Source organism: Spermophilus citellus (assembly GCF_964194105.1).
Source record: "Spermophilus citellus genome assembly, chromosome: 6".
Lineage (NCBI taxonomy): Eukaryota > Metazoa > Chordata > Mammalia > Rodentia > Sciuridae > Spermophilus > Spermophilus citellus.
This window is the reverse complement of record NC_138187.1, coordinates 33,891,792-33,906,335: the sequence shown is the minus strand read 5'-3', so window position 1 is coordinate 33,906,335 and position 14,544 is coordinate 33,891,792. Positions and strand designations below refer to the sequence as shown.

The following is a 14,544-nucleotide window of genomic DNA, read 5'->3' as shown; positions in this document are numbered from 1 at the left end:
CAAAAATAATGGGTGGTAGTATGGAGAATGGATTAGAGACCAAATAGTTGTAAAACTCTGAAAGCAAATACAGGAAGGACTTTGAGGATCGTTGCCAAGGCATAGCTGGCAGCTTGGATTTGGATGGGAGTTTCGAAGGCAGCTATGGGAATAGTAAGACAACTGGCACTCCAGTTTCTGAGATGGTTTTGGCATAAACATTGTTTGTTCCCACCATTCTTTCAGTTTTTCAAATTGTATGGGCAATATTGCTTTTGCTTTTCAAGAAAGATCTCTTTGTAAAAGATTATTGACCTGTAGCTTGAGGAATACATGTTTCCTACATGTAGTTTCATGTATAATTCAATTTAATTCTCTATTGAATGTGAAGCATCTATTCAGAAGTATTTTTGGCAGATGTTTAAGGATGATAGAGCATTTGTGTTTGTGAATATAATAAATGAATATGTTCATATAATAAATGAATGGGTTAGGTCCACTAAATAACTGATCAGTCATTTCCCACAGTTAATATCAGAGTGAAAATGCATTACTTGATTTATTTGAATACTTGTTTTGTTTCTTATAACTGTTTTCTTTAGTACGGAACTTGCTAAAGCCATCAAACCTATTGACCGGAAGTCAGTTCATCAGATTTGTTCTGGGCAGGTAGTACTGAATCTCAGCACTGCTGTGAAAGAATTGGTAGAAAATAGTGTGGATGCTGGTGCTACTAATATTGGTAAGTTTAGGAAAGTGTTAAGCCTCAAGAAATAATCAGTTTATATAATTTCATTGAAGAACCATTTGTTACTGTAATAAAACCATGAAGTGTTAACATACCAATGAATTACTATTTTAATGTTAAACTTACCATTTATTGTACTAGCACTGTGAGGTAAGAATAATAATAATGGTTACGTTTTACTGTGTTCTTACTACATGCCAGGCTGGCATTGTGCTAAGAATTATACATGGCATATTTCATTTAATATTCAGAATAACTGTGAGTTAGATGTTATTATCTCCATTATATTGGTGAGGAATTAAGGCATAAGGAACTTACCTTTTTTTAGATTATAAAGCTAGTAAAATATGACATAGGAAGTCTTGATTCAGAGCCTGTTCTCTTTAATGACTTATGTTAAAATTATTCCTTTTGAGAGAAAAAAAATTTAAAAATTATTGAATCTTGTTCAGTAAAAAGCCCAAAAGGACTTTAAAAAAAATAAAATATACAAAATGACAGTATGTTTAAATTTATGGTTATAACTTAAATTTGTATCATATATTGCAAATATTAATACATAAAAGCTTTTCAGCATGGATCAATCTTGAGAAGTAAATATTTTAAACTTTTTAGATCTAAGGCTTAAAGACTATGGAGTGGATCTCATTGAAGTTTCAGACAATGGATGTGGGGTAGAAGAAGAAAATTTTGAAGGCCTAGGTAAGTTGAATATATGATATAATTGGGCCAAATGTCTCAGAATTTTGAATAACACTGTCTTAGGAAACACATCTTTTTAAAACCAGTTACTTTGGTAGTCATTGTGTATATTTACTTATCCTTGAGACATCTTACCTTACACTCTTTTTTCAGCTCTGAAACATCACACTTCTAAGATTCAGGAGTTCGCTGACCTCACTCAGGTTGAAACTTTTGGCTTTCGGGGGGAAGCTCTGAGCTCACTTTGTGCACTGAGGTGATACAGCATTTTTATCCATTAACTTGACCCTTATACAAATTCTTTTGAAAATTGATGAGTATGATTAGAATCATTATTGTTTACACTTTTCTTTTTCTTTCTTTCTTTCTTTCTTTTTTTTTTTTTTTTTTTTGATGGAACCCAGTACCTCATGGTTGCTAGCAAAGTGGTGTACTGCTGAACTACAGCCCCAGCCCTTATTTACTCTTTCCTATCAGAAAGTCTCAATCTCTAACTTCTGAATTTTTATCTGACAGTCTAAATGATAATCTTTTGAAACTTGAGCAATAAATGATGAAATGAAACAAATAGTAATGTAAAAAACATTGTTGTCCATTTTAAAGCAGTAGTTTCTCAATTTTAAAGTAATGCTGAAGCTGGGTAAGTAGCTCAGTGGTAGAGTGCTTGCCTAGCATGGGTGGGGCCTTGGGTTCAATTTCCAGCAAAAACAAACAAACAGAAAACACAGGTAATAAATTATACGGATCACTGGTTTTGATTTACTTTCAACTTTTAGGAAAAGATTTAACCAAAACACTTATTTATTCTAAAATTCTAAAGATTCTATTCTATCTAAAAGATTCTATTCTTATTTGTTCTAAGATTTTAAAACATTGTAATTATTTATACATTTGAATTTTAATATCTTTTGGATTATTTTACCAAATTTTTTAAGAATAGTAGTAACAAAACTGAAAAATATTTGTGACTAAATTTTGACATCATATGTTGTTTTTGCACTTCAGCCTAAAAAAACTAAATCAACGCTTTTATCAAAACAGCATTTCTAGAACTCTCTCAGTATGTTTAGGTGTCAAACCTTAGATTTTATAATTCTTTACCCATTTAAACTCTCTTGAATATCTCAGAGGGATCATCAAGGAAAGAATATAGATCAAATAGTGTTGTGTTTAACCTTTGTGAATCTCTAACTATACAGCCATGCCTGGTGTTTTCTTACAGTGATGTAACTATTTCTACCTGCCACACATCTGCAAAGGTTGGGACTCGATTGGTGTTTGATCATAATGGGAAAATTGTCCAGAAAACCCCCTACCCACGACCCAGAGGGACATCAGTCTGTGTGCAGCAATTATTTTATACGCTACCTGTGCGCCATAAGGAATTTCAAAGGAATATTAAAAAGGTGTGGTAAATTCATAACTCCAATCTTCAGTAGTATCAATAGTATAATGCACATGAGTAAAAGATTCTTTTTTTTTTTCTTTTTTATGGTGCTGGGATTTGAACTAAGGGCCTTGTGCATGCAAGGCAAGCACTTTACCAACTGAGCTCTATCCCCAGCCCAAAGATTTAATCAAGATGTTTACTCTTCAATTGATTCTCATTCCTTAATTTTTTAAGAAATGGGTCTTCTAAAGAATAATATTTTTTGATTCTGTCTGTATTGTGTGTGTGTGTGTGTGTGTGTGTGTGTGTGTGTATGTGTGTTTAATTTGTTTAATTTTCCTTATCAAAGACTTCCTAAGCTGGGCTGGGGCTGTAGCTCAGTGACAGTGCGATTGCCTAGCATGCATGAGGCACTGGGTTCGATCCTCAGCACCACATAAAAATAAACAAATAAAATAAAGGCATTCTGTCCATCTACAACTAAAAAAATAAAAAAATAAAAAAAAAAAGATTTCCTAGCTACTAAGAAGGCTGAGGCAGGAGGATCATAAGTGTAAGGCCTGTCTGGGTAACTTAATGAGACCCTGTCTCAAACTAAAATGAAAAGGTCTAAAAGTATAGCTGACTGGTAGAGGTCTTACCTACTATGTGTGAGGACCTGGGTTCAATCCTCAGTACTGCCAAAAAGAGAAAGAAAAGAAACTAAACTTTGAATGATTTACCCTTCTTTTTGCAAATAATAAATAGTGTGTATTAGATATTCTAGAAATGGGTCTTTTAAAAAATAATATTTTTGATTCTGTCTGTATTGTGTGTGTGTGTGTTTGTGTGTGTGTGTAGCTGGGTATAGACCCTAGGCTCTTGCATATGCTAAGCAATTCCTGTACCACTGAGCTGTAACCCCAGCTTCCATCTTCATTTTTTTTTTTTTTTTTTTTTGGTACCAAGGATTGAATACAGGAGCACTTAACCACTGAGCCATATCCCCAGCCCTTTTTTGAATTTTATTTAAAGACAGGGTCTCACTGAGTTGCTTAGGGCCTTGCTAAGTTGCAGAGGCTGGCTTTAAACTTGCCATCCTCTTGTCTCAGCCTCTCGAGTTGCTGGAATTATAGGTGTGTGCAACCATACCTAGATCCCATCTTCATTTTAAAGTAAGATTATTTCTCTTGATTTCCTGAAAAATAAATTATTACAACCTTTATGAATTTGAATGCAAATGGATGGCAAAATGCTATTTTGTGTTTCAAAAGCAGATTATGAAATTGTCTTTGTTTAAGTACAGTTTTGAATAAATGAAACAACTGACCTAAATATGTGTTGCAAAAAGGCTGGAAGAGTGGACATTTGAATGTTTGAGAGGTTATCATTCGATGTGAGATCTTGTGCATTTTGCTGTCCTGTTGCTTTTCTCTTTGATATACATGCACATATTTTTGGTGCTGGGGATTGAACGGAAGGGTGCTTTACCACTGAGTTACATCCCCAGCTCTTTTTATTTTTTATTTTGAGACTGGGTCTCAATAATTGCTGGTACTGACCTTGAACTTGGAATCCTCCTCCCTCAATCTCCTGAGTAGCTGGCAACACAGGTGTGCACCACTGTGCTGGCTATATTTCTGGTTTTTTTTTTTAGAAAGTTTTTTGGGGGGCTTGGAGAAGTACCAGGGATTGAACTCAGGGACTCAACCACTGAGCCACACAACTAGCTCTATTTTGTATTTGTTTAGAGACAGGGTCTCACTGAGTTGCTTAGAATCTCACTCTTTTTTTTTTTTTTTTTAAAGAGAGAGGAAAGGGGGAGAGAGAGAGAGAGAGAGAGAATTTATTTATTTATTTATTTTAGTTCTCGGCGAACACAACATCTTTGTTGGTATGTGGTGCTGAGGATCGAACCCGGGCCGCACGCATGCCAGGCGAGCGCGCTACCGCTTGAGCCACATCCCCAGCCCTTTTTTTTTTTTTAACCTTTATTTTACTTACTTATTTTTACGTGGTGCTGAGGATGAAACCCAGTGCCTCACATGTGCTAGGCAAGTGCTCTACCACTGAGCTACAACTCCAGCCCCTGTATATGTATTTTTAATAATAAAAAGTTGCTTAAGTATATAAAGTTAAAACCTTTCTTTGCTTATAGAGTAATTTGTGCTAATTTTAACTTTATTAAATTTTACAAAAATGGAGAAAACTTTATTTACATCTGATGGTAAAAAATAATCAGTGCCTCAGAAAAATAAAGGAACATAGAACTTATATTTGATAGATGACCATTATTAACAGTCTGTATGTTTTTTTTCAAATGCTCTTTAATTTCATATGTATATAAGTATTAGAAAAACTTTCAAGATACATTAATATAATGAAAACAAGAAATACAGAAAGGATAGCCTTTATATAATTGAGAATTATATGTGGTAAATAGTTGAAATTATGTCTGCTTACCCCTTAGAATTTGGTTATATTCTTTAGACTATAAGGCATATGTGTGTGAAGCTTTTATACATGTGTTTAGATATTTTTGAGACAATTGTATCTCATATAAACTGTTGTGTGCCTGATTTTTCACTCAGCATATTGTTATTTTTTGGTCAGCACACTATCTTATGCTTTTATCATTTCTCCACAATGCAGATATACCATAATTTAAAAAAAAAATTTTTTTGGTACTAGGGATTTAACCTTGAACCCAGGGGTTCTTAACCACTGAGTCACATCCCCAGCCCCCCCCCCTTTTAAATAAAAAAATATATATATTTTTTAAAATTGTTTTTTGGGTGGTACTAGGTTTTGAACCCAACCGTGCTCCACCATTGAGCTTTATTTATCCTCCGACCTTTTTAAAAATATTTTTGAGACAGAGTCTCTCTAAGTTGTCCAGGCTGGCTTAAAACTTGGAATCCTTCTGCTTCAGCCTCCTAAATCTCTGGGGTTACAGGTGTGTGCTCCCATACCTGGTTAAGGATAAGATAAAGCAACAGTAACAAAACAGGATAAATTTCTAGGGGAGGGATTACAAGGTCAAATCGAATGTGCGTCCATAAGTAAGAGGACAGTGCAGAGGAGCTGAAGCCTGAGCTTCCTTTTACAGGACACAGTTGAATTGGATGTTGTAACTTGGGCCATATTATTCTTGTAAGGTAAACATAATGTTTAGACTTGTGTTTGTGTTTTTTTACACAGGAGTATGCCAAAATGGTCCAGGTCTTACATGCATACTGCATCATTTCAGCAGGTGTCCGTATAAGTTGCACCAATCAAGTTGGACAAGGAAAGCGACAGCCTGTGGTAGGCACCAGTGGAAGCTCCAGCATAAAGGAAAATATTGGCTCTGTGTTTGGGCAGAAGCAGGTAATGGTGGCCAGTTACCTAAGAACATTTTATTGCTATAGAGATTATGACAGGGTTGTCATCTTTCTAATAGAGCATAAGTCCAAGAACTGAGTTTTTAAGATATGTATTGTAAAAAATGTTTTTTAGAGCTGAAAATTTTTGTTATTATTCCAGAAATGAAATACTATATCCTTAATTCTCTCTGAAAAAGCTTAGAGTATATGGTCATTATACTCTAAGTGATTATGAATATAGAAACTCAAGTGTGTTTCATCTTTGTAGTTAAAACATGTTTTTTTTAACTATTTTTTAGAATAGGTGGACACAATATCTGTATTTTTATTTTTCACTTTTTATTTTTTAATTTTATGTGGTGCTGAGAATCGAACCCAGTGCTGCATGCATGCTAGGCAAGCGCTGTACCTCTGAGCCACAAACCCAGCCCCAAACAGTCAGGTTTTTAGTAGTACTGCAAAACAGTTATCGGGATTCTTAGAATTTTTATGTGTTCTTAATGCGAATAGCTTAACTGGAAAAGAAAACACATTTTATCTTCTCTGAAGTTTGGACCATTCTATCTTTATTAGGAAATAACCTTTACTCTTGGTTTCTTTCAGTTGCAAAGCCTCATTCCTTTCATTCAGCTGCCCCCTAGTGACTCTGTCTGTGAAGAATATGGTCTGAGCTGTTCCGATGCTCTACATAATTTGTTTTAGTAAGTAGATTGTTGCCAGGAAAACTACAACCACACACTTTTTCCTGAGGGTGTTTTTTTTTTTTTAACCTTTTTAAATAGAGATGTTAAAGCTTGTAGTATTTTTATGCCCTTATTAAAACCATGGACAGTTTCACTGCTGAGAAAGGGGATTTATATAAAAATTTCTTAAATCAAACAGTATTCTAGGTAAATGGCACATTTCAAGGGGTTTCTGTAGAATTAGTTTTTGTTAAGGCTCTTTAGTTGGAATAATATTTAAATTATTTTATCTATAATGTTTGACTTTTTGAGAATCTGGTCTTATTTATATTATAAAGCATCCTTATTTTTAGTTTGTGAAAAATGTACACTTCCATAAGTAGGAATGGCCCTGGCAAAGTCCGTATTGCTTACTCCTCGTCCACTTGCCTTTGGCTTATGCCTGAAAGTGCAAAAAAAAAAAAAAGAAGAAAAATTGGAAATTGATTTCTTTATGTTAAGTGATTTTTCTTATGGAAATGCCGATATCCCTGGGTGGACCTCATATAGAATAAGCACTCCATCAACACCTTAGTAGAGATAAGTTTGCTGACAACAGATTTTAAAAGGAGAGGGAATGTGGGTAGAGATTCTCAATACAAATGGGTAGACTCCATTGACAAGCTGGTGGGGATAGTGTAAAGGTCTTGAGAATGTGTTTGGAGTGAGGCCCACTCCTGACATGGAGGCCCAGACTTCCTAGGGAAGGTGAAAAGAGAGCTGAGGAGGTTAGCAGTGCACCCATTATATCACCTGAGATGGACTTTAGTCTGTGGAAGTTTAGGGCATTTCAGAATTTCTGGGCTCTTTTTGTGATTCTTCTGGATAAAGGAGAGATGCACTGGAATAGAAGTAGGAATACTCATCAGCAGGTCACCAGGTGTCCCATTGTTATTTGATTTTAACTGCATGCTTTGTGCTAAATGTTTTAACACTTAGCTTAGCTTTAGAACCTGCCCTTACATATTACCCTTGATAGTATCTCAGGCTTCATCTCAGGCTGTGCACATGGTGTTGGCAGGAGCTCAACTGACAGACAATTTTTCTTCATCAATCGGCGGCCCTGTGACCCGGCAAAGGTATTTACAAAATTTTTGTATTAATTTATTCCTTTTTTTTAGTTGTAGATAGACACAATACCTTCATTTTATGTATTTATTTTTATATGGTGCTGAAAATTGAACCCAGTGCCTCACGTGTACGAGGCAAGCACTCTACCACTGAGCTACAACCTCAGCCCCATGTATTAATTGATTCCTATGCCTTTGAGTTTTTTTATTTATTATTTCATGATATAGGTAATTTACATGGAACTTGGGACCAACTCAGAAATTTGGCTTTAAAATTATTTTAAGCATTTAAGAAAGTCTACTATGCAGTTGTTTCAATTGTGTATGTGCATATATATATGTATACACACAAGCATAAATAGATAAGCACATATTAATTACCTGTATGTTTGTTATCATAAAAGCTATCACTTTTTGAAGAAAATAAACGTTTCAGAACATTTTCTGTCATCTAGACTTTTCAGTATAGATTGACTACATGCATATGTTTCTATCTATATTTTCTCTTCCTTCTGCCATTTTCCAGGAAAATAAGGGCCCAGATTTTCCTCTGCCTCACACTGAAACTGATCATCTTGATATGGTTACATAGGTTTTTAGTGGTTCAGTTTTGACTTTTCTATCTTCAGCAACATAGTATCTTAGTTATTTTTCCAGTGACACTTTAAAATTTACTTGTACCTACTACATGTGGTTCACTTTCTATCTTTTTTTTTTTTTTTTTGGTACCGGGGATTGAACTCAGGGGCGCTCAGCCACTGAGCCACATCCCCAGCCCTGTTTTATAATTTATTTAGAGTCAGGGTCTTGCTCAACACCTTGCTATTGCTGAGGCTGGATTACAGGTGTGCGCCACTGCGCCTAGCTTCTGCCTGTTTTTAGTTAGTGCAATTTCCATGGTTTATCTCTAATACCATTAGGTAATCTGATCATGATGTCCTGTATATATGTGTCTTCAGAACATTTGAAAGTGCTTTTGAATATTTAAACTGCACTTGAGTTTTATTAAAATTTCTTGAAGAGCATCTTCAGATTGGAAAAGGATTCAATTTCAGGAGTCTGTGATTAAAAAATATCTCTTTGAGGGACATGATAACACTTTTGAGTGATTTTGATTGTGAGATAGTTCCATAGGCATGCACGTGCGCGCGCGGACACACACACACACACACACAGGTCAAGACTTATCTAATAGGTAGGCAGTCGTGTGTTCTTGTAGTCCCAGCTAACTTGGGAGGTTGAGGAGTAGGATTGCTTGGAAGAGTCTTATCAAACTGTATACTTTAAATATGTGCAGGTTTTTGCATACCAGTATTACCTTATTCATTTAATAATGCTTTAACAAAAATGTACTCTTTTGGAGATAACTTAGACTAGCATGTTGTTAACAACAGTGGGAGAAGGGAGCAATTATTGTTTTCTCATTTTTGTTTTTATGCAGGTTTCCAGACTTGTGAACGAGGTCTACCATATATATAATCGGCATCAATATCCATTTGTTGTTCTTAACATTTCTGTTGATTCAGGTACGTTTCACTGAGATTTCAATAAAATGGGAGACTTATTCCTAAAAGAAGAAAATGAAATTTATAAAGCTCTGACTTGACTGGAAAGAGAATAATTTATGGTGATAAAATTTTGAGTTTTATAGACCTTCCTGCTTTCTACTTGAAACACACAGGCATAATTGTGTTATTAGGAAAATTTGACTTTTTAATATCAATAAAGGGAGGAAGTAGACTAAAATGTTATCCCTGATTTTGAAAATAACTAATTAATTTTATCATCTAGGTATTTTTCTTTGATTGTTAAAAATTCTGGTTTATTGCCATCTGGTTTTTCTATACACTTAAAAATTATATGTGTGCTTATCTCAAGATACATACACACCCATGCACATACACTCGTCTTTTGTGTGAGCAAATAATTTTGTATCCTACTCTTTATTCTGTCCCTAGGGATTGAACCCAGGGCCTTCCATGTGCCAGGCAAGCCCTATACCACTGCATTGCATCCCCAACTGTTTTTTAAAAATTTTGAGACAGTGTCTCACTTAATTACCCAAGCTGGCTTCAAACTTGGGATCTTCCTATCTCAGCTCTTCCCACATAGCTGGGACTACAGGAATGTGCCACCATGATTGATTGCTCTTTTTCCTTAAATGTGAAAAATGTTCTTGTCCATGTCATAAGAAACATGATTGTAATAGCTACATTATATTCCAATGCATGTTTATACTTTGATTTTGAATTTTTTTTTTAAGTTATTATTTTGGTACTGGGAATTGACCTCAGAGGCCCTCTACCACAGAGCTACATCCCTAGCCCTTTTTATGTATATTTTGAGACATGTTCTCATTAAGTTGCCCAGGCTGGTCTTGAATTTGTTTTCCTCCTGCTTCAGCCTCTCAAGTCCCTGGAATTCCAGGCATGTGCCACTGTGCTCAGCAGTTTTTTTTTTATTTTTTGATATATTCAAGTTGTTCAATTTTAAGAAATTTCAAATGCTATATTTTAGAATCATTGTATCATTGTTTCCATAAGATACATTTCTTGAAGTGGAATTACTGGGTCAGTGAATATGATCATTTTAAGGCTTTTTGCTGTGTTGAATTCAAGGCATGTTGTGTCAATTTATTCTGCCAACAATACTAGGTATTATAATTTTTAAACTAAATTCAGTAGGGGAATTTTTCTCTTATACATTACATTTTCTTTTCTTTTTTTTTTTTTTTTTTTTGGCAGTGCAGGAGATTGACCCCAGGGGTGCTCTACCATTTATTCATATCCCCAGACCTTTTTATTTTTTATTTTGAGATAGGGTTTTGCTAAATTGCCCAGCTGGCCTTGAACTTTCGGTTCTCCTGCCTCAGCCTCTGAAATCTTTGGGATTATAGGGGTACACCATTGCTTGTGGTCTTATATATTCTTATGTGTTTATTTGTACTTTTTCTTTTACAGTTTACCCATTCAAATCCTTATATATTTTGTCTATTTGAAAAATTGTTCATGTTTTTCTTGTTTGTTTGAAAAAACTAATTTTATAGTTTCTTATTTATTTTTGATACTAGGTATTGAATTCAGGGCCATGTACACACTGGTAAAGTGCTTTATCACTGAGCTACATTCAAAGCTCTAATTTATGAATATTAACCTGGATACCATAATACTTTTTTTTTTAGTTGTAGGTAGACACAATACCTTGATTTATTTACTCTTATGTGGTGCTGAAGATCAAAACCCAGTGCCTCACATGTGCTAGTCAAGTGCTATACTACTGAGCCACAACCCCAGCCCCCATAATACTTTTTTTTTTTAACATTTTTTAGTTCTAGTTGGACACAATACCTTTATTTTTTTTATTTATTTTTATGTGGTTCTGAGGATCAAACCCAGGGCCTCACACATGCTAAGTGAGTACTTTCCTGCTGAGCCACAACCCCAGCCCCTCCATAATACTTTTTAACATTGTAACATTTTGTAGAAGGTTGTTGAAGGATGAGGATAATTTAGAATATCAAAGAGAACTAATTAAAGTTAAAATGAGACAATTACTAAACCTAGCAAAATAAACACAAAAGATTTAATCATAGCACTATGTAGTTTACCAGAAGCAGACTTTACATAATCATTAAATTGAAAACAGTGATATGCTTAATCAAAAATTGAAATGTAATTAAGAGAAGTATGGTTATAAGTAGCTAGACTTCTTATAGTAAGATATATACCAATTAGGTTGGACTAAGTATTCAGTAGTAACAACTTCAAATCAAATGGCATATCTAAGAGAAATTTTTGTCTCACTAACACATTTCTCACTTGGGTCATCAGATGTTCTCCATCTGGTCATTCAGGGATTCAGTCAGAGGCTCCACCAACTTATAACTACACCATCTGAACATAGGCAGAGAGTGACAGGACAGAGTAGAGGAGCATGCATGAGCTTTACATTTTTTACTGTCTTAACTTAGAAGTGATGCTCTTCATTTCCTCTTATATTTTACTGTCCAGAGATAGTCACATGACCCTGTTTAACTTAGCCAGACTGGGCTAAGCAGTACAGTCTTTCATGTGTTCCGAAGGGGAAGGAGACTGGTAATATTCACCAGAGGAAGTTTTTAAAACCCTGTAAGATGAATGAATATTTAAGACAGCATTATATGCATTTTTAAAATGTGAAAGTAAGTACCAGAACATGTTGAAAAGCTAAAGCAAAAGTGAAAAAGTTTGAAATGTTACTTATAGTGAGGCAAGTAGGTAACCAGCACAGGCTGTGATGCAGGTCACAGAACAAAAGATTGAATGGGTCAATTGAAAGCTTTGTAGCATTGTTTGATTTTTCAAACTATTTGCATAATTGTTTTTATTAATTGTATATATTTTATTTTTTAAGTTGCTTGAAAAATAAAGACTATGACAAACATTCTCAGTAACCCCAACAGAGTTAGATGACTAGTCAGCAGTTTGCAGAAAACCTCTCTTGATTGGGTGTCTAATTGCTTCTGAGACCCAAGAATTGATTTGCTTTGAGAATGTAGGTGTTATCTTACAGCCTCTTCCTCAGACTGCAATTCTTTCTTGCTCATTTGACCTTACACTCCTCAATACCAAGATTGTTCTTCAAGCAGCCCACATTGGTTTTTCTGATTCCACTGGCATCCTTATGCAACTATTAGCAGGACTGGACTCCCTAGGCACAGGGCTATAGGGCCCTACCCCTTGTGTTTCTTCCTGCCTATTGCCAGGCTCAATGCAATTGGAGTCTTGAACTCAACTGATTTTTCCCTCTTCCTCTCTATGTTGTTTTTAGTAAGTTGTACTTTTGGTAAGAATAAGTGAATGGAGTAGTAGATGGACAAATTACTATAATTAAAGATAAATTAAAGCATAATTGATGTATGTTTTTTTTTTTTGTCTTAGAATGTGTTGATATCAATGTAACTCCAGATAAAAGGCAAATTTTACTACAAGAAGAGAAGCTTTTGTTAGCAGTTTTAAAGACCTCTTTGATAGGAATGTTTGACAGTGATGTAAACAAACTTAATGTCAATCAGCAGCCATTGTTGGATATTGAAGGTAAGAAAAATGCAGTGACAGAATAGCTTCTAAAGCTTCTAGCTATTGTGAGATTTGCTTTTTTTTAAAAAATTTTTATTTATTTGTAAGTGGTGTTAAGAATCAAACCCAGTGCCTCATGCATGCTAGGAGAACACTCTACCCCTGAGCCACAATCCCAGCCCAAGATTTACTTTTTTTTTTTTTTAAAGTTGACCTTTATTTATTTTGTTTATTTATATGTGGTGCTGAGAATCAAACCCAGTGCCTCACACATGGGAGGCAAGCACTCTACCACTGAGCTACAACCCCAGCCTGTGAGACTTGCTTTTTTCCTTCAGGTAACTTTTCTTTTATGTGAAACAAAATCTCTTTAGAGGATATATCACCCTAGAAAGTGTGTAGCTGAAGGCTTAGGGTAATCTGTTACAAAGAGATAGAGGTGAGCACCTTTAGCCCTTCCATGGGTGTTTACTGATGTCTTTCTTGATCCATAGTACCACTCTCGTTTTTCTAATCATCAGCAGATGACACAAGATTTACATTGAGCAGAAGTCTGCCTTGATTATAGATTCTTAAGTCTCTTGACATTTCTTTTACTATATATTTTTGAGTTAAGTTCTTAGCACTCACCCTGGAGATTATAATTAGCATAGCAATTGAATTCAGAGTAACCATAATTTAATTTCAATAATATCCAGATTTATACTGGTGCCTACCACCAGATTTATCATTTTTGTTTTGTATGGTTATATTTTAAATCACATAGTAGAAAAAGGATACAAATAAAAAATACATTTATTCTTTCTCTTATATTTACCTTCCTTTATAGTTTATCTTTATTAGTGCTCTTAATTTCCTCATGTGGATTTGAGTTTCTGTCTGTTGTCCTTTTGTTTCATCTTGAAAGACTCCTTTTAGGTTTCCTGTAAGGCAGATCTATACTAATGATTTTTTTAGTTTTAATATTGCTTCTTTTTTCTTTTTTTGGGGGGTGGGGAGATGGGGGGGTGGAGAGGATACTAGGGATTGGACCCAGGGATGTTTTACTACTGAGCTACATTCCCCAGCCATTTTCAATTTTTTTTTAATACCTTTATTTTATTTATGTATATAGTGCTGAGGATTAAACCCAGTGCCACATGCATGCAAGGCAAGTGCTCTATCACTGAGCCACAACCCCAGCTCCTCAATTTTTTTATTTTGAGTCAGGGTCTTGCTATGTTGCTAAGAGTCTTGCTGAATTGCCAGGCTGACCTTAAACTTGTGTTCCTCCTACCTCAGGCTCCTGAGTTGTTGAGATTATAGGCATGTGCCACCGATCCTGGTGAGCCATCATTTCATCCAATAGTCTTTTTGCCTCTTTGTTTCTCTCTCTCCTGGGATACCTACTTTGTGTACATTGGTGTGTTTGATGGCCTCCAGAGGGTCTCAGAGTCTCAGTTCATTTTCCTTTATTCTTTCTGTTCTAACTAGATGACCTCAGTTAACCCACCAATATTGCTGATGTCTCTGCCTGATGAAATCTTCTATTG

The 14,544-nt window shown here is 35.1% G+C and overlaps 1 protein-coding gene across 1 annotated transcript in view; it reads left to right on the top strand.

Moving 5' to 3' along the window:
• PMS2 (PMS1 homolog 2, mismatch repair system component) overlaps nt 1-14,544 on the top strand; it is a 33,645-nt gene that overhangs the window by 1,462 nt on the left and 17,639 nt on the right. Inside the window, exons 2-10 of the mRNA XM_081297139.1 lie at nt 582-721; nt 1,343-1,429; nt 1,583-1,685; nt 2,652-2,835; nt 6,000-6,167; nt 6,767-6,864; nt 7,865-7,964; nt 9,397-9,481; nt 12,875-13,030. Of these exons, the coding sequence (XP_081153265.1) occupies nt 582-721; nt 1,343-1,429; nt 1,583-1,685; nt 2,652-2,835; nt 6,000-6,167; nt 6,767-6,864; nt 7,865-7,964; nt 9,397-9,481; nt 12,875-13,030 (1,121 nt within the window). The remainder of the gene's footprint in view (nt 1-581; nt 722-1,342; nt 1,430-1,582; nt 1,686-2,651; nt 2,836-5,999; nt 6,168-6,766; nt 6,865-7,864; nt 7,965-9,396; nt 9,482-12,874; nt 13,031-14,544) is intronic.